This window comes from Sinohyriopsis cumingii, chromosome 1 (assembly GCF_028554795.1).
Source record: "Sinohyriopsis cumingii isolate HCF-2022 chromosome 1, ASM2855479v2, whole genome shotgun sequence".
Classification (NCBI taxonomy): domain Eukaryota; kingdom Metazoa; phylum Mollusca; class Bivalvia; order Unionida; family Unionidae; genus Sinohyriopsis; species Sinohyriopsis cumingii.
In genome coordinates, this window is record NC_142961.1 from 60,260,946 (window position 1) to 60,282,100 (window position 21,155).

General features: G+C 35.6%; 2 protein-coding genes across 2 annotated transcripts in view; both read left to right on the forward strand.

Annotated features, from left to right (window-relative positions):
- Nucleotides 1-3,581, forward strand: part of LOC149806950 (N-lysine methyltransferase KMT5A-like) — a 23,640-nt gene extending 20,059 nt beyond the window's left edge. Inside the window, exons 8-9 of the mRNA XM_089960048.1 lie at nt 1,830-1,973; nt 3,488-3,581. The gene's annotated coding sequence lies outside the window, so the exon portion shown is untranslated. The remainder of the gene's footprint in view (nt 1-1,829; nt 1,974-3,487) is intronic.
- LOC149806951 (uncharacterized) lies at nt 993-13,930 on the forward strand. The gene is made up of 5 exons (XM_089941193.1): nt 993-1,134; nt 1,830-1,973; nt 4,266-6,392; nt 9,553-9,672; nt 11,745-13,930. Exons 1-5 carry the CDS (start codon nt 993-995, stop codon nt 12,029-12,031), a joined length of 2,820 nt encoding a protein of 939 aa, XP_089797319.1. The 3' UTR covers nt 12,032-13,930.
- Nucleotides 13,931-21,155: the final 7,225 nt, after the last annotated feature.

The following is a 21,155-nucleotide window of genomic DNA, read 5'->3' on the forward strand; positions in this document are numbered from 1 at the left end:
TTCCCATCTTGTATATATCTATATCTTGTAAGTCCTTTTATGAAATTTCTCTATTAAGTTCCCATTTTCTATTTCAGATCTATTCTCTGTCTGGCATCCATATATATATATATACTATATCATATACCAACACCCACTTCCCCTGCATATAGAATATGATTGGCTAACCCTTACTTTCCCCCAGTGACCAACATCTTTATATATCACCCAGTTAACCCAGATTTGTCATGATGATGATGCTGACCCATTTCCAGTTTTGTCATAGCTTCCTGAATTCCACAAACTTTTCCAAATTCTCACTTATAAATTGTTCAGTAGAAACCAGATACTGGTAACTGGTTAATGTTTTTTTCCTGTCCATTCAAACTTGTATGTTTTACCTTTTTCCCCACACTAAACATTCTTTGGTCATATACCTATCAGTTTCTGGTAAAGGGCAGAAGGTACTTGTATCATTTTTCATTTGGTTGCTTTCAGGGGAACGTATATATCATGACAATATCTTAATTTTGGCCACTGATACTTTAGGAGATGTATATTGCAAATCACTTTGGTGACCTGTACTTGCTTTAGCAGCTTAAATAATCTGTACAGACAGCCACACAGGCATCAGTATGCTATTGTACTTAAATGACAAGTATGAGCAGCCACATACAATAATATGCCGACAATCTTAAATGACTAGTACAGAGAGCCACACAGGCATTTATATGCCCATGAACTTAGACGAAGAGAATGAGGATCAAGCTGAAGTTTTAGAAATCTTTGTTTTGGCCTGATAGTTTCATTTTTTGTTCTTGAAGGCTAAAAACTCGGTGTTGGGATATTCATGGGTACTTTTCTATTTAAATGCTTGTGTAGTAATACTGTCTTAGCTGTTTTCGCTCTTCAAACAAATGTATCTGAAATATCAGTTAAACTCTTAGCAAGACACCCATTTTATGTCTGACATGTTTTAGGAGTAACAAGCAGGGCAATTGATGTACAAGGTGATGGTAAATGACATGATTGGCCTTGTTATTTCTACTAATAATGGACAAAAAAAGAACAGTTCCAAAAAGCAAACATCACAACTTGTTGACATTAAAGTACTTGGAATGCTAGTGAAATACCTACCAGATGTTGACAGAATTGGTTGTAGTTAAATGTTATTATAGAGTCTCGATAAAGTCTGTTGAAACTGGAAATTACAACAAATTCACTAGTACTTTAATGTTAGTAACTTGATGATCCTAAACATTTTTGCATATTCAATATAAACTGCAAAGTAATTCCAGATTTTTTTTAATGTCTTGGTAAAGATTCTATATCACTTAACTTCAAGTTTAGAGTTTTCAGAGGTCTGATATTAGTGTCTTTTTCTCTGATTATGATGAATCAATGTTAGAACCACAATGCCATATATTCACATTAACTACCATTTTGGCTACAAAGTTTAATCATATCCATGTTCAGTAGCAAAATATATTTATGAATATACAAGCTGCACCTGTCCATTATTGGCAGATGACGTTTCAGTTTTGACCATATAAGACAAATGTTAGAAATGTCCTATTGATTTAACCCAAGAGAGGACTTGTGTCCTGTACTCTTATAATTCCAACAAATTAAATGTTATGTCCAACCAGCTGCTTATATTCCCATCCAGTTTTTGTAAAATGTTCTTTGCTTTGTGCGAATGTTAAGTGAATGTGGATTGGGTGTGTGTAAGGCTGACTTTGACAACATTAAATTCATTTACATCAGACTTTTAGTATCGATTGTTTTCTTATATTCTGAAGTAGCACAATATCAAGATCTAATACTTTCTTGAACTTCTCATTTTCTAGTGTTATGCAACCAGAATGAAACTGCTAGAAGCAGTGAAAAACAGCCACAGATTATACTTCCAGCAGATACTGAATACAAGGGGGTAGAAGATGAATCTTCAGAAGATGACAGGTCAGGTGACAACTCTGGTATAGATACAAATGGTAAGGGATAGTTCACATGGGGGAGGGTATAGGCATCATTTTGTTTACATATTCACAAGTATGTCTGTTAAGGAATATTGTACAGTGATTCATACAACATTGAGTGTTAAACTTGTCCATGCTTCTGTATTGCTTTTCATTTTAATAGCGTTTGAAAAACAACCAGTTTTAACCAGATTTGTTGGGGAGTTTTAGGACAATATCTAGGCCAGGTTCTGATATAAACATTTGTATAATATATTTTACTAATATTTTTGGTTCGTGTTTGACTTTAATACATAAAAATAACTCGGTTTCCAATGGAAAACTTTTGAAACACTTCAATAAATTTAGTCAGGTTTGATAAAGAGTTTTATTAGAGTAATATCAGTCAGGTTCTGTTATCGTCGATATATTTTATTTGGAAAGGTTGAGCCTGCTTATTGGAAGTGAAACATAGTGCTCTCTTTTGTGTCATTTGTCCATCCTTTTAATCAGTGTTTAATCAACTGATCCAATGAAGATTATCAATTTTTACTTGCATTTGAAGTAATGCCACCTGTAGGCTTTTGTCCTTGTGTCGTGAATTTGACTTATAATTGTGTAAGAAGAAGCCCATACAAGAGATTGGCTTCCTGGATCCAGAGAAGGCCCTAGCACCTGGTTTGTTAGAAAATCCTTCCCCATTTCCAGTTTCTTTGTAAAATGTTTTTGGATTGAGTGGATGTTAAGTAGATGGGGAGGATATAAAAAGACAATTTAAAGTTAGTTAATTATATCAGTTTTTGTTGAAAGTGATTTTATTCTTATTCTTTTATTCCAAGATCTAATACTTCATTGTATGTGAACTTCTGTACTGATAATTTCAGTTTACAGAGTTGGGTCAAGTGACAACTGTATGTACAGATATGAATAGTAAAGGACGCTTTATAGTACCTAACTTAAAATGTATGTATTTTATGGGAAACATTCTTGTATATTACTAGCCCTAAGAATTCAGCCAAATTCAGATAGATTTGTGTGTACGTGGTTTATCACAAGGCATATAGTATTTGGTTTGTCCTTCTGTTGGTGATCTTATGGGGGGTGGTATTAAATGTGTCCTAATTTTGTTTTTACACAATTATGTCTTGTTGAGAAATGTCGTAAAATGATTTTTAAAATTCATGTGTTAACACTGCGTGCTTTTATTCGGGGGGGGGGGGGGGGGGCATCTAATCTAAAGCAAAGACATCCCTCAAATTTGCTTAGAACAGTGTAACAAAAAAGCCTTAAAATCCAGGAGCATAATTGGGATTGGATTCTGAGATAAGTCCTAGAACTGGTTAACAGCTTTCCAGTTTAAAATTTCTGAATAATAACATCAATTTTAATATTTTTTCTACTGTAGGAGTTGCATCAGATTCAAATATTTTCTTCCTTCTTTGTTAGTAAATCAATGACACTGTTCCTAATGGTTATTATTGGTCTTCTTTTAAGCTTCCATTCTCAAATGGTTTACATATTTAGCTCGAATTTTTCTTAATATTTGATAGACAGTGATGCTGGTGATCCTACATGGTTCCCTTCAGATGATGGTCAAGGCAGTTACAGTGTTGACAGTTGGGAAGAGTTTCCAGCTCTAAACGGTGACAAACACTTTATAAAAATACAATTTGATAAGTGATAATATACAGCTGCCATCATTTCCTCTCCTTACTCCAGATAACTAGCCAGGAAGTCTTTTAAAAGCTATTTTATGGTTTCACAGAGTTGAGACAAAGTTAATCGTTCTGTTAAGTTGCCATCCAGATCTGCAAGTGAACACATTGTTAGGTTTTTAGGTTAAAGTTATTTCAATTTTCATAGCTTCAAAACCCTTCAAGCGATTGTTTGAGTTGACTTCACACTCGGACCTTTCAAAAGGTAAAGGAGGTATAGCTTGCAATTATTATTGACACGTTGAACTATATACATGTGTACATTTGATAGGTATGTGGTGAGTTTGCACATGCATTGATAGGACAAGGTGAATGTCATTTAGAATCTTTGTTAAGTGGGTTAAAAGTTTGCGAATGAAAATTCTCATGGTTCATGATGGCTTTTGAGCAGGCAACACAATTCATGTTGTACAAAAATATCAGGGACAAGTTAGTTTAAAAAAATCAAATCTCCAACCTAAGTTAAATTTCAGAATCACAATATGGCACGCTGAAATCTCGATAATACAGCATAATATTCCAAAAGTTGGCTATGTCAGAACTGTGGACCACAAATTTGCTCAGTGTTATAACAACATGCTGATGTGACTGATATTAGTTCATCTGTTTACAGGAATGTACACATGTAAGGAGTGGGAGTTTCCGAAAATCAATGAAGAACCATCTCATTTGAAATATCCAGTTGATGTTAAGTGCAAAGAGATTGTTAATGATGACTCAGATGATAACTGTAGTACCATAATCAGTGGTATGGGATTCTCCAACCAATGCAGTGAAGATCTGTCTCATTTGAAATATCCAGTTGATGTTCAGAGCAAAGAGATGGTTAATGACAATTCAGATGACCACTGTACTACCATATTCAGTGGTATGGGATTCTCCAATCAGAGCAGTGAAGAGCAGTCTCATTTGAAATATCCAGTAGATGCTCAGAGCAAAGACATGGTTAATGACAATTCAGATGATGACTGTAGTACCGTAATCAGCGGTATGGGATTCTCTAACCAACCTGGAATCATAATTCAGACCACAAATACTGATGAATCCAAAAAGCAGAAATGGGACAAAAAACATGCTTGCAGTTTCTGTGGTAAATTAATTGGGAAGATTGCACGTCATTATGAAGCATGTCATTCAGATGAACAGGAGGTTGTAAGCATCCTTTTGCTTCCAAAGAATTCACAGGAGCGTAGACGAGGTTGGAATGTGCTGTGCAACGAAGGTGACTTTAAACTTAACTTAGATGTGTATAAAAAAGGTGAAGGAGTATTGATTCCTAAATATAGACCATCAAATTGTGCTTTGCCTGGCAGAAAACGTGATGCATCTGAGCTTGTTCCTTGTCCTTCTTGCAAAGGTTTATATTGCGAAAAGGAACTGGCAGAGCATCAGAAACAGTATTGCATTACCAAATCTTCAAGGAGTTTAAAGAAGAAAAGAAGTGCTGTGAAGGAAGGGAAATTATTGCTTCCTATTCCTAAAAATATGACAGAAACATTTTACTCTAATGTGATCAACAGTATGAAAAATGATGAAATCTCAAAAATAGTGAAAAATGACCTTCTCATAATTAACTATGGCCAACGCCTTTGGAACAAAAAGGATATTGAAGAGCACACAGCAAATTTTGTTTCAAACAAAATGCGGGAACTTGGTCGATTTTTGAAAGAGGTGAAGAAAATGGTAGGTGTTAGAACTTTAGAAGAATGTTTTGATTCTAGTCAATTTGAATCAGTCACGAAGAGTGTGAAAAAAATGGCAGAATATAGTGAAAAAACTAACGCATATAGAAAACCTAGCGTTGCATTGAAGCTTGGATATTCCCTGAAGAAGTGTGCCCAAATAATTCGAAGTGAGGGGCTAAAAGAGAAAAATCAGCAGAAAGTGGAAAAAGGAAATACATTTGTCCAGTTGTATGAAAGTGATTGGGGAGATCTTGTTTCATGTACAGCTCGTCAAAGTCTGGAAAGCAAGAAATTTAATAATCCTTTAACCATCCCATTCTGTGGAGATGTGAAGGAACTTTATGATTATGTAAAGAAAACTAGTACAGACCTCAGAGAGGAAATCAAGAGCAATACAGATGTTTATGCTAGTTTAGCCAAAGTAACCCTATGTGAAATCAACCTTTTTAACAGAAAAAGGGGAGGAGAAGTGCAGAGAATGAAAGTGTCAGAGTTTGAAAGAGCAGGTGAAGTATCATGCGCACCACTTAATGAAGAGGTCAGGACATCATTATCCGACATAGAACAAAGACTTTGTGATAGTCTGATGAGAGTTGAAGTGAGGGGTAAATTTGGAAAAAGAGTTGCCATCCTTCTGACTCCAAACATGATTGAAAATATAAGAACTCTTCTCAAATATAGAAAGGCAGCAAATGTTGACCAGTCCGAGTACTTGTTTGCAAGGCCAGGTAATGCCCAACATCCTTACAGAGGTCCAGATGTATTACGAGAACTGTGTAACAACTGTAACCTTGAGTATCCGGATGCAATAACATGGACAGGACTTAGAAAACATGTAGCAACCATTGCACAGGTTATGGAAATTACTGAAAGTATGCAAGATCAGCTTGCTGGATTTCTTGGCCATGATATACGCATTCATAGAGACTTTTACCGATTACCCTTGTCAGTCTTGCAGAAATCAAAGGTGGCCCAAGTTCTCATGAAGGCCAGCTCCCAAGAAGACTTAAAGGAATTGGAAAAGAGTCCAAAGGAGTGGAAAATTGAAACTGGTGGTAGGTAAAATTTTAGTTTTTCTGGCTGTAAGGCAAAGTGGGTTTATCGGTGACTGTGTCTGTTGTACTGTGAATGTTCATCTTTCAACTATTGCTTGTTACTTCTGTCCATATTCGGATCAGATTTCAGTCAGATATGGAATATGGGTTTATTTCGTCAGATTGAACCTGATTAAATGACTTGATTACACTTCGTAAGCCATATTCCTGATCCGATTTTGTTGAAACTTGGACGACATGCTTATATCTTTTAAGATCTCTGAAGAGTTCATTAATAAACGAGGTTAACAGTTTTTACCTCTGAATGCTATTTATCTTTAAAATTTGGAACATATCCTTATATCAAGTTCTTGCTTTGATGCGTTAGATGCACCCATATCAATAAGTTCATGTTGCATCTGTATTTTAATTTGGTTTGTCTACCTTTTCTACGTTGCATTGCGAAATACCTGCTGAAATGAGGGTTGACCAGTATGCAGTCTGTTTTTGTCCATCCAACATGAACACTGGATTCATATTTAATATACTTGTTTGGAACAAAGTCACTCACTGGTATCTCATTTAACACTTTTCCAGTTCCTATAATCTGATATACATCATAACTTTAAAAATAAATTGCTTTCATTTCTGTGATAAGCCAGATAAATGTCAGAGAAAGTGGCAACATTTGTCACGTTTGTCAACAAAGCACTATTAAGTAATGTGTAATTGCTAAATAAGACGCAGATCTGATATGGAAATGCTTATAGTGCATCCTTTTCGTGTTTAACAAGGTAATCAAGCAGTATTTCTTGGGGCAAAATTTGGTGCCTACCAATCAAATTCTAGCAGTTTAGCATTAATACATTTCAATTCTATTTCAGATTGTACCCCCTGTTAACTTCAATAATTAATAATGTTCTGAAGGATTAGATTTTAATTGTTAAATAGTTTTACAAACAAGTAAGATAGGATATGACACCAAATCTGGCAAGACTTTCAGTGACAGATTAAAAACATTAAACAGACCCTGCCAACCCTTATGATTTTGCCTTAAGTCTTACGAAAATGACCCTTCAAATACGGACTTGTGGAATAAAAGCAAGAACTACAGAAAAATGATTGTTGCTCAAAAATCTGGATAATTGGTTCATCTGCGTTTGAATTAGAATTAGAGGAATATGGGAACCAGACTAACTTTACTGCAGTACCTCAGACACTTTAAACTGCACATTTTTTTCATGATATGATTGCTGTTGTCATGGGAAATGGAAAATAATTCCAGGAATTATGTCAAGTTGAGATACAGCAACAGCCCATTGAGCTGCATCGGGTTTGGAACTGAAGTTTGTGCAACTGTACTAATGGTAAATAAGGTCTACTTTACAAAATTTTTAGTTGAACATAATGTTTACCAGTAGTAGTTTGTGATATTTTGTTATACCTTACTGAAAACTGGTTAAACTTACAGAAAAAATAAACTGCCTTACTGAGATGGTCTCATCAGGGTTGGCAGGTGGGATACTAGTTAGACAATTGGGAAGCATCTATTTATCTACCAACATATTTATAAATGTCTGAATTTGAAGTTTTACAATTTTTCATTAGGCCTAAACTGCTAAGGGAGGAAAATATTTCTTTCTGATTTCCAGATCAACCCTATTTTTCCCCTGCTGTTGCTATACATGTTTCCAACTATGACAAAAAGAAAATGAAAAAATTCTGGACTTTCTGAATGTTGTGACCATTTTTAAGAATGTGCATGTCAAACTATATACGGTATCATGTTCAATAATAATGACAAGTTCTTTAACCAAAAGGTTTAAAACAGATCATTCATCAGTTATTGGTAAATGTCAGGGGTTTGGTGTGGTGTGAAAATTCATGGTTTTCAACCATAACAAGAGTGGGGGTAGTGGAGGCTTTGTGTGATAATTGGGCCTTAGGGGCCGTCCATTTAGTACATACACATGGTGGGGGCAAGGAGGGTTAACTCAAATGCATATGCCTGCGTATAGGGTGGGGGTCTACTGATAATGTACATACGCATAGGAAACTTGAGTGGTGACACCTTGATGATAATTTGTCTAATACGTAAACTGTTCAATTGGGTTCAGTTGGCATTTGAATTTTAGCAGACACTAGACAAACTTTTTTAAAGGTACGAAGCTTATTTCTTTGATGCAGCCAGACATTCAACATCTGTGGACTGTTTTATTAAACACATTGATATCATCAATTCTTGATCGTTTCTGAATGGATTAAATATAGGCTGTTCTTTAGAATTAGGGGGGCAGTGCATCAAGCGTATGCAGGTGGGGGTGTGTAAAAAAGTATGCATGTGTACATGGAGGGGGAGGGGTTAAGCTTTTGCCAGATTTTTGCATACGTACTAAATGGATGGCCCCTTATGGGAAAGATTAATAGCGGATTGCAGTTGGAAATAACATGTCAGCCCAAGTACCATCCATTCCAATGCTGATCCCTTCAGTTATGACCCATGTCCCTATGAATGAAATGAGGGAATGATTTTTACTGGCCCTTGGTGGCAGATAGGTCTAAAGTTATACTGGCTGCCATATATAGCCTATCTTATGCTGAGAAATAGCATTAAACCCCAAAGCAACAACACACCTTTACTGATTGACTGGCCTAAGTTTTAATTTTGTGTTTGTATGAAACAGGAAACATGTTTTAATCTTATGAACATTGCAAAAATGAAACCAGTTGTTTATGAATTAACAGAGCTTCTCGGTGAGTGTTGCAGGTAGAATTTAAATTACAATGATCCCTCAGGGGGCTGAGTGGTCTAAAGTGCTCTCCTTTACTGATCCCTGCCACCACACCTCTGTCCACATGGGATCAAGGATCGACCTTGGCCAATGCAAGTCAGTGAGAAAACTTTTCATTAGCTTCTCATGGGGTATGTGGTTCTTGCAGGGGTTTCCCCAGGTTCATCCTTCACCAGTTATACTGGCCACCATGTATAGTCTATCATGTGCTGAAAATGGCACTCACCCCTCCCCCCAAAAAAACCCTCCTAATATAAAGAATGATCCTTATTTTTAAGGTCACCGTGGGATATTTTAATTCATACCAATCATAATTTAATAGTAACAAGAAGAATTAAATAATGCAAGTCTGTCATTTGTATCTTATATCATGAAAATTATTTTGTCAGATATTATTGTGCCAGAAGAAGAAAATGGAGATATTGCAAAAGAAGAAATTAAAACAGGAAATGGGCCAACAGAGCAAGGGGAAATCTCAGATGAACTTAAAGAGAATGCAGAAATTCCAGGTAAAATGTGATGATAATATAAAAATATTGACATTGATAATTTTTAAACTCATTAATAAGGATAGAACTTTGTGATGTCATGGTTAAGGGTTTGGCGATAGACATACTTGAAGATTGATTGGTAAAATCAGATGAGCAAATCATGGATTGCAATTTTCATAATCTGTTATAAATGACTGTGGTAGTATTGGTTCTTGGGATATACTGTTCAGATTTGCCATTATTTTTCAATGTGTACACAGCACAGAAGTGAAATTAATGTTAATTTTTTGCATTAAAAATGTAATTAAAAATATGTAGCTTCTGTCACTAGAATCAACCAATAGATTTGTGAGATAATGTTGACTGGATAAACTTCAAATATCATTAAAAGCTGATGACTTTAATAATTTGTGTAATGTGTTTCTATTTAATGAAATTTCTCCAGGGTATATATGTAGATAAATACTTTCTCCATTTATCAATTTATGTTTATGTATAGTTGAAAGTTACAAAAAGTGGGGCAGATGACATATCCAACAAAACAGCTAGTTTACACTTTATCAGCTCTAATTTCACAATCTATTTTTAAATAAATATGAACTTATAAAATTATTCTGATTTTTGTAATGTAAAGCCATTACCAAAGTCTCTGCACTGAGAAGACCTCTGATGCGTGTATTGTTTTGGTAATGAGGATTGTTTTGCTTCCATTCTATTGTACAGTTGTTGTTTTGGGTCTAATGCCTATTTTCAATGCATGATATGCTATACATGGCAGTCATTATAACTGATAGAGGAAGAGCCCCCAAAACCCCTGGTAAGAACCACCAAGTCACTGGAAGCAACTGACATTGGCTGGACTTGAGATTGAGTCTCAAAGGTGAGATGGCAGTGATTGGTAAAGTTGAGTATTTTAGACCCCAGGCCCCACTTTCATTCTGCATTTTGTTACTTAAAATAGAGAAGCTGCCAGGGTACATGAGTGTGCAAATTGTGCAAAAATTTGTGTGAATTTGAAAGCAGTGAAGCGCAAGAACTCCCGCAAATTAGCTCAAGGGTCATGTGTATACTCAGCATGGTATAGAATTTTATTCATCTTCTAACCCTTGAAGCATTCCACAAAATATATGTTGTGCTGCTGGTCAAGATCTTGTATGCTTACTTACCAATGTTGTTTTTCAGGTAGGTAACTATTACACATCTGGGTACTTCAGCTTGACATGAAGGGTGTTAAGCTTAATTTAATAGGTACATTAGGCTTTGGAACAAGCATTTTGCTATAGTTTTAACTTTGCATTCATCAAGGCAGTTATACAGATTCTTGTTTAAAATATGGGCCACCTAGACAACCCCACATGGCGGACTATCAATATGGTTCATCATTAGGTGATGATTTCCTTTTTGCAAATAGTGGCTGAAGTTGGTGATGATGACAATGATTTTGAAAGTTTGAAGTATTTCATAACAGAGAATGTGTTACTGGAAATGATGTTGTATCAAGACAAATGTACGTTTGCTTTGGTGTTGTTGGTTTTAACACCATTTCAAGCATATGACAGGCTATACGTGGCAGTCAGTATATTTGGTGGAAGAAGAACCACCAACCCATGGAAAGCTACACATGTTGGTCAAGCCAAAAGTTGAACCCATGCGGACAAATGTGGATGAGCTGTAAAGAGGAGCATTTAGGTCAATGAGCCATCTGGAGCTCCCAACCAAAAGTGCTTCCATGAGAATGGTGTAGAGGTATCAGAACAGGTCCATGTTGTTGTATTACTTACTGGTATTTTAAAACTCCTATCCAGTATTACTTTAATGTTACCTTTTTAAGCCGATTTCCAACACTTCTGATGGTTAAAGTTAAAATAAATTAGTTTGTCCATGTAATTAAACTTGCCCCCCCCCCATTATCTTCTGCAGATATTTTGTTGTGGCATGTGTGGCACCAGTTGTAGAGGATATGAATCTTAGTTGCTGTTTCCTCAGGTTAGTAGAGCATCATTCCCTTGGTGGAATTTTGTTTAAAGTTTTTCCTTAGTCTTATCAACATAATTATTTTGATATCTCAGAAATCATCTTATATTTTTCAGTTCTTGAATCTAGAAAGATATGTACCAGCACTATACCAGTTGCAGTATCGACAAAGAGACATAAAATCACCAAATCAAGAACTCGACGAAGACCTTGGACAAGTCAAGAAAGGAATGCTGTGCTCCAACACTTGGGTTGCTTCATCAGGATGCTCAAAGTGCCTAGGCAAGAAGATGTACTTAATGTTCTTGCAAAAGAACCATGCCTTGGATCAAGATCATGGCGAAATATTAAGGACTTTGTTTACTATCAGATACAAAGGGCCAAAATAAATATGAAGTTGTAATGTCATTTGCACAGCAAGTGATTATTTGTCTTTTAAGTTAAAATTGACAGTAAGTCACATTCACATTTATTTAAAAACCTATTTATTGCTGCATGTTAACTTGGCTGTTAGTTTTGAAAACTCTAAAAAAAAAACAATGTGGAAATCTTGTGTATAATTAGAGACATCATTTTAGTTTCTATTGATATGTGAGCTTTTTGATAATTTGGTAGCAGTTTTGAATGAATTTTGTTACTGACATTTTTAAATCAGTTCACAAACAAAATAAAATCACTGGAAATGGATCTAAAACTTGTTTTGTCAAAGTTTATCCATCTTGAAAAGTAATTGCACCACCATCACTGCAATGATGTGCCCAGCAGCTGAAGCAAAAGTTTCAGTTTTGACATAATCTAAGGTGATTCCCATGATGATGAAGACGTAAGGCATTACATAATATGTGTGGCAAACATGACAGCGCTGTGGATAAAAACACATACACACATAATCAGATTTTGGAGATAATTTTTTTTTTTGTTCATTTTAATTTTGTCAGTAGGAGATGGGATGTCCAGCACAACCATATTAATGTTTCTGCAACTGTGCAGTTGTGTATATTTGAAATCATTAAAATCTATGTTGGAAATTAAAAATTAATAAAATTAATCCATAAACAACAACATGAAATATTTGTATTTATACTAAGTAGTTTGAATATATTTATAATAACGGGTATTTAGATTTTAGCTCTACTAGTCATAGACCAAGAGAGCTAACTAGATTGTCTGTTATCTTCTGTCTGTTAAGCACAAGTTTGTCAACAAGATCCCTAAACGTGTAATAGCCATGAAACATTACATGCAGTCATCCCTAAGTCTAGCTGGTCCTAAATGAAAATGGTACTGCTGAGGCATGACCATCTTGAAAATCTTGTTGCAACTTAACCCGAATGGATGGTCAATATATCAATACGGGGTTTTCACTAAAAAAAGCTTACGTCTTGAATGAAAATCATGCATGTCTACTGTCCCATTTGGCAGTCATCTTGAAAATCTTGTTGCTACTCAAGAAACGAAAATTTACATAAACTTTATACATAAGGAACTTGTATGATGTCTAGGTAGTCATAACGAAGACAGTTCTGTTTCTTTTTATTGCTACTTCTGAACATCACCATGGGGTTTTTACTATAGGACATTGTATGATGTTGACTTGGTCCTAAATCTAAATTGTGTCAGACTGACATCCAATTTAGCCACAAACATGAGCCATCTTTAGTCGTATCAACATGGTATTTTCACAAAAGGAATTGTTTCGGTATCTAGTTGCATTGTTAAGAAAATTTTGAAGATCTGACATACACTATGCCCACCACAGTGGCCAGTTTGAAAATATTTGTGTCCTTATTACTCCTTGATGCAAAGCCATGCAAACATTTGGTTATTACCAGGTCATTTTGTATATGGTGCTAAATGAAAATGGTGCATATCTGTTATCCACTATCTTGTTATTGCGACTCCTCGGTAAATAGAAAGTCGTTTTGACTGGGCGTGTGTGTGACAAGATTAATTATAATATCTATTTGTCCTTATTGAAAATGTGCTGATCTGGCTTCAAATATGGCCATCATGATAGCCATCTTGAAAATCGTATCCTTACTCCTCCTAAATGGAATCTCTTATGGGGTTTCTCATCAGAAGAAATCTTACAAAATTTAGTTAGGCCTGAATGTAAATTATGTTGGTATGATATCAATATGAAAACTTTGTAAATACTGTTATCACTACTACAGAAGAATTGATATCCACATAGGGTTTTCATCAAAAGACTTTTTACGATATCGCTACATGCCAACCATTGCATTTTATGCTTGCTTGTATATGGCTATGCTTTTTTCTGTACATTAGAAAATAAAATAAATGTAAAGCAATAACAAGTTGTTTTTATCATTTTTATTATCATCTTTTTAATTCCACTCATATATTATTTGGAATTTGTCATGGTGGCACAAAGCATTCTCAATAGAATAAGTAAACTGTACTAGGTGACAATCGACGATAAAACTATTAGAATGGCTGAGTTTGAAATTGTGCTAGTCAAAATGGAAAACCATCAGCTCCGAGCATAGACACAGAAGCGGGGCATTAGCGACCAAAAACCAGTACAATGCTTTTAAATGGCTGTACTGAAGCTCCTTATACGAATTTCACTTACAAGGCTACACTCGTATAGTTGTGGGATTTGGAAAAATAATCATCAGTTGTGTGGTTTCATAATTGTTTATTTGGCTACTGAATTAGGTTAATGTCTTCCATCCCACACGACTTAGCATGGGGACCTTTTGGTAACGTTGCTTCACAGGCTCGCACGCACTCGTGTAAATCATGTAATCGAGTGTGATTCGAGCATAGTCATGGGATAACAGAAGACTTTGACCTATATCAGGAACAAAGGTTCAAAAGTCCCATAATGATGCAACTCACGCGATCTTATGGGTGGTTTAGAACTAGTGCTTGACTAGAGAAAAGGTACATTATTGATAGGCATTGTAAAGTATTTTCATATCTTGCCTTGTCTGACCCTTTGTCAAACATAGGAACAAAAGTGTTGCATTTTGCAAATGTTTCGGCTTTTGGGGAAGGTATATATTCATTACATCTCGTATGGTCCACAAGTCCTGACTTTAACACAAATTGTACACCTTTGATTACAGAAGTGTTCTCTGACTCGTGCTTGTGAAATAGCGTGCAAAAGATCACGTTCACATTCAATGTTTTCTCACTATATCAGAGCGATGAGAACAGATTTGATCATATACAGTTGAAATATTTTGACTCCTTCAGGTTCAAATTTTCATCCCGATCACATTTCTTTCCCATATCCATGGTGGTTAATGCTGTTTTGGATGTTATTAATGCTAAATAGTTGATCAGTCGCGATTTATAACTATCAAATTTATTTTATTGGACTTTTTTTGTTCGTTCGTTTTACTACTGAATAATAAATGAACAAACTCGTGTGTTCTGGTTACTTGACAATTTTACATTCTTATTGTTCTATCCGTAAAAATACTTCTGTTTTAATCGAAGCTGCAATGGTATTGTTATAAATATATAATATAAAGCTAGATATGCACCGTCAATCGATTTAGTTGATAAAAGACGATTGATGACGTTTGGCTAGGTAGGATATGCCAGCAGTTTAAAATAGAGACTCTGATGCCTGAAATAGTTTGTTTGAGTGTAGATCACATCAAAAGAAAACAAAAAGTACATTATTAGCAACAAACGGCTAAAGCAAAAAATTAAAAATATTGAATTATAATTTTTATGGAAATGTGTTGAAACTGGGTAAGAAAGGGTATTTTTTTACATAAAAAAACATAAGTAAATTCACTGATGAATGTTGGTGCAGACTTCAACATAATTTGTTGAGATATTAAAAAGATCTTAAAATAAAAAGCCTAAATTTGATATGATCTTCTGATTAATACTTGAAAAACCTATAAATGTTGCCATATTTGGCTGTCTCTTGTAATCCATGTAGCAGTGATATTTGAGTAGAAAGTGAAATTCATTATCGTATTACAAAAACGCCATGTTCAATTTTCTAATTGTACTGCACGCGCATCTTCATGTTTCAACAGGGCGTATATGAGATGATGCTCTGAATTTAGTTCACAGGCTTACCCAGAAATAAATGGGGGATGGGTGGGGTTAAAAAAACAAGTAGGCAAACTCACTGGGATAGAACCCTCACATTTTGAGCGTTTTTAGGTCATAATTTGAACCATCTAATTGTAATAAAAACCTGCTCTTTGGGACGAAAGGCGGACTTTTAACACATTATGGCAGCCAACTTTTGATATCGGAAACAGCCGACCTTTGGATTACGAGTATGACATTCTACCAGCTGATCTGCCAATAAATATTTGTATTGTATGTGAGTGAGCATGGGCATCTTTAGGGGCTCTACAGTAACGTATGTAATTGTGATAGACATGAAAACTTCTTACTATGGCACTTGACCTTCATTTGGAGTTATGACTATTAATCTAGAAGTATGGGTTTGGTTTGTGACATGTAGCCTAGAGGTAATACATTTTTGGTGTAAACTTTCAAAAATCTTTATCATTTCAAAACCTGGACACAAAATACATAAAACCGCAAGTTGTGAAAAAATTGGCTTGGATAAGTGATTGTGACTGTAGCTGTGTGCCAAACAATCATATTAGGTAACGAATAAAACACGAGATTTGTATACAGTTTCTAGATGTCTGTCAATGTTTTCGGCTTAAATATGGAGACAAAATTTCGACCTGAGAGAGAGAGAGCAAGGTTCTTCTTTTCTTTTCCATGATAGTTCTATACTTCAATGTGTCATACAATTGGAACTTCATGTACATTTTTTTCGTATTTGGTGTTATACTGGATATGTGAAAAAGACGTGTATTTGTATTATTCTATTACGTAATGTTGGTATAATAGTTTAAAAAAAACCCAAAAAATTACATTCTTGGCACCAATGATGCTTTAAAATGCCGTTGAACAGTCGATTGAAATGGCACCCGCTGTCGCAGACTGATTGGTGTGTTCCGGTATAAATTTTTCCGAAATAAAGCTTGAAACTTAGTTATTTTATCAATATGTTACGACCTTCATTCAAAAACGGCAAGAAAAAGGTCCAGGCCCTCTTTTTAACACGAAAATATACAAATGGATCAGAGAAAGAAAAGAAAACTCTGACATTTACAACCGTCAGCAAAGCGGTTAACATTTTAGCTAGTCCGATAAACCTAACCCCCAAATTTGTTGATACTGTTGGACTATATGTCGGTCTGATTTCACCTGGTCATTAAAATGTGCAAACCTGCATAAACTTTAGACACATACCAATAATTGGTAGCAACCATATTCCATATCTAGTGTGAAATTCAAAATGGACATATGGTTGTGCTATTGCACATGAATTTACAAGTCACCAAACAGTATTTGCTCTGGAAATATTATGCACATGTCACCAAAAGAACTCTTCAGCCGATGGTAGCTCCACAGCCGTGAGAAATGCCGATAAGTCTAGGTTCCAAGTTTTAATGAATAGCCTACATCAGCCTCTAAACCACCAATCATCAAGGGTGAGGGGCTGATTTATTGGCGTACATTTTAGCGTGGCCCTTGTTAAGGTAATACATATATAAGAACGAACCAAATTCAATCATCTTTCATTTCTTCTACACTATAAATTGATTATTTATTGCATTATATTGTTGCATTCTAAGATGATTTGCTTCATGACCCCAGTTTCAAGTGAGTGTTTTTGGACCCCATTTCGGGTGCGAGAGTATATCACGTGATTAGTGACTTCCAGGTCCCCAATTTCCAGGACTACTGTCAAAATCATCAAGAGCTATTATTTTAAAAATACAAATAATATCTTTAAATTTAAGTGTGTGTCTAATTTCAGAAGGCCAGGTTTTTGTTATTTTTGACAGTATTTAGTAGATACGACAATAAGAAACATGGGACCCCAGTTTCAGAGATATCTGTCAAAGACCCCACTTTGACGTTAAAACATGTATGTGTGTGTGTGTGTGTGTGAGTGTGTGTGTGTGTGTGTGTTCGCGTACGTTGTGTAGATCGTATATTTGGTTGTTTTTTCTTCTTCCTCCCGAGTGTGGACAGCATGTTTGGGGTTTGTATGCGTTAGCGACGTTGTGTGAATAGTATATTTGGGGTTTGTATGCGTTCGCGTACGTTTGTGTTGATAGTTTATTTGGGGTTTGTATTATCTCCCTTCTGTGTTGATAGTATATTTGGGGTTTGTTTTTGACTCTTCCCTCTGTGTGTGTGTATGTGTGTGTGTGTGTTTGTTCGCGTACGTTGTGTAGATCGTATATTTGGTTGTTTTTTTCTTCTTCCTCCCGAGTGTGGATAGCATATTTGGGGTTTGTATGCGTTCGCGTACGCTTGTGTGGATAGTTTATTTGGGGTTTGTATTATCTCCCTTCTGTGTTGATAATATATTTGGGGTTTGTATGCGTTCGCGTACGTTTGTGTGGATAGTTTATTTGGGGTTTGTATTATCTCCCTTCTGTGTTGATAGTATATTTGTGGTTTGTATGCGTTCGCGTACGTTTGTGTGGATAGTTTATTTGGGTTTGTATTATCTCCCTTCTGTGTTGATAGTATATTTGGGGTTTGTTTTTTCCTCTTCCCTCTGTGTGTGAGTGAGTTTGTGTGTGTGTGTGTGTGTGTGTGTGTGTGTGTGTGTGTGTGTGTGTTCGCGTACGTTGTGTAGATCGTATATTTGGTTGTTTTTTCTTCTTCCTCCCAAGTGTGGATAGCATATTTGGGGTTTGTATGCGTTAGCGACGTTGTGTGAATAGTACATTTGGGGTTTGTATGCGTTCGCGTACGTTTGTGTTGATAGTTTATTTGGGGTTTGTGTTATCTCCCTTCTGTATTGATAGTATATTTGGGGTTTGTTTTTTCCTCTTCCCTGTGTGTGTGTGTGTGTGTGTGTGTGTGTGTGTGTGTGTGTGTGTGCGCGCGTACGTTGTGTGTGTGTGTGTGTGTGTATTGGTCTCTGTTTGTCCCGATAAAAACTCACTTTATCCCTATCAGATACACTCTACCTACCTACCTGCAGTAGCGTGTATTCAGGTCAGCCACTTGCAACAGTGTTGACATTTATCCCCTAGTGTTCAGTACAGTGACGTCACTGACGCTGGAAATTTTGAGACTATAAATATCGACTTGGGGATTTCCACATTTTGTAGCTATACATATATACTAGAATTCATAAACAGGAACGTCACTCAAGCTGAGGCTATAAAAAGATAGTGGGATTTTCCAAAGGAAAAACCCACAAGTTGGAGCTATAAATAGATAGTGGGATTTCATAGGAATTTCAGCTGATTATAGATACATAGGTATTTATTCACGATCGTCACAGAAGTTGATACTGTAAGTAGTTACTAATTTTATCCATTTTAGTCTAAACCATTGTAACTTAATTTTCGGGGATATGTTTATTTTCCTTTAAATTCTGGGACAATTTCGTCATTTTAGCGTTACTTTTAGTCACATCCATTTTGTCGTTGAGCATTTCCTTGATTATAGCTATTTATAGCATCATTACAATTATGCAAATTTTTGAACACCCCAGCAAGATTTCAGGTCTTGGTGATGCTTTATATATAAATCTCACGCTTGTACTAGTGTATGTATGTTTCTGTCTCTGTTGTGTTTGACCCTCTACCATCATTGTCCCTAGACAATCCCACCATGTTCAATTCCCCTTGACGCTATACAGACCCACCATGTTCAATTTCCATATGTTCAATTCCCCTTGTCCCTAGACAGACCCAAACTCTATTCCCATGTTAATTTCCCCTTGTCGCTAGACAGACCCAAACTCTATGTTAAATTCCCATTGTCCCTAGAGTTGCCCACGATTTTTCTCCATGTTAAATTTCCCTTGACGCTAGAGTTGCCCAAGGGGTCTTGTAATGCTAATTCCCATTGACGGTAAAGTGGCCCACTTAACTACTGTCACGATTAAAATCAGATCTGCCCCGTCCTATGTGCAGATCTGATGACAACTACTTAAGGTTCATGTTCTGGAGACTTTTGAGTTAGCCATTGGAAATGTAGCTTGCCAAAACCTAAAACTGAATCAAATCGTTCGGTACACATTCGTGTTCTTCATCCACACTGTTCAATCTCCAAACGTGAAGATATAAGACTTCATTTGTTTAGTTCATACAATTAGCGATTATGGTAATACGATAGGTTACCAGAACATGACCCTTGAGTGGTCGCTGTCAGATGTTCATGCATAGCTGTGGAGATCTCATTTTAATCAGATTGATGGAAAGATATTCTCTTTATATAATGTTTCTATTCTATACAACACTGAGCTTACTTTTATATAGATTATACATTTATTTTGTTTCTCTTTGCAAACGTCATACACTGACATTTTTTATACTGCATTCCTCTTTGCCTTGACCTCTAAATCAATGTAACACTTATATCCAGTTCCACTGAGTGGATATAAATATATGGCCGATTCATTTCAAGTATTTGCATTGATAGTCAGGGGCACGAAAATCGTATTGATATATAATTCGAATTTCGTCTCGAATACATGATCAACCAATTCGCTGTTGTCATAAAGTTTATTTTGAAAGTGTTGCAAACTCACACAATGTTAAATAATATAGATAAATTAAGATTCCGAAGATACACGAAAAACCAATTTATACGGCTGGTATATTGTTCAATCTGCTCTTGTAGCACACTGCTTTTCAGTCCTGTATGATAGCAGTGAATAGCTGGTTAAGTAAGCTTTTTTTATCAAGATAGTTGGTGATACTGCCAAAGCATGTAGTATATCATGTAAAACCCAATTATATTCTAATTAAAACTAAACATTCTAACAACTATGAAAACTTCAAGTCACTTCCAACCAACTACCACCCTATAGCATAACCAGAAAAGAATGAACAACGTCACCAGTACGGACAATTATTGCTTTCATAAGGGATAGCTCAAAATGATAGCGACATCATATAAAAAAGGATCTACATGCAGAGATTGTAGTTGTATTACACATGCAACAAGTATTGATTGAGAGTGTGATATAAAAGCTTTCAAAAAACTTAACTTCCGGGTTCTGCACAAAATTACAAGTTCTCACAATTTTTTGAATCAATTCAACTTATTTTTGTGACTTAAATCAACTTCACCATACGCGAGATGGAAAAGCGATAACATCTTCCGCAGTCGAATGATTTTGGTCTCCAATTGCTTGAAAATTATTGGATATATATGATGCAATTATATCGTGCGAGTTTATGCGCGAAATAGATTGCCAAGAACTGTCTTTTTGTGCCTGCAGACAATGGTCGGGACAATTACTCTTTGTGTTTCTGTCTACGTTGTACACACATATGGACATGCATGCAGATCTTATTCAACATAAATAATTATTGGAGGACATATAATTAAGTATATTATAAATTGTTCAAAATAATTTTAATTAGACCCAAGCTTTGTATTACTTATCAGATATATTATACAATGATGTATTACAAAATAAAAAGAAAATAAATAGAAACGGAGCCTAAGATTCCATATGT

Bases quoted from the DNA above. Each gene is read 5' to 3' on its own strand.
- LOC149806951 (XM_089941193.1), top strand. From the start codon at position 993: ATGGTAAATGACATGATTGGCCTTGTTATTTCTACTAATAATGGACAA. The intron at 1,135-1,829 runs GTTGTAGTTAAA...CTCATTTTCTAG, and splicing joins ACCAGATGTTGACAGAATTG to TGTTATGCAACCAGAATGAA. The intron at 9,673-11,744 runs GTAAAATGTGAT...TATATTTTTCAG, and splicing joins AGAGAATGCAGAAATTCCAG to TTCTTGAATCTAGAAAGATA.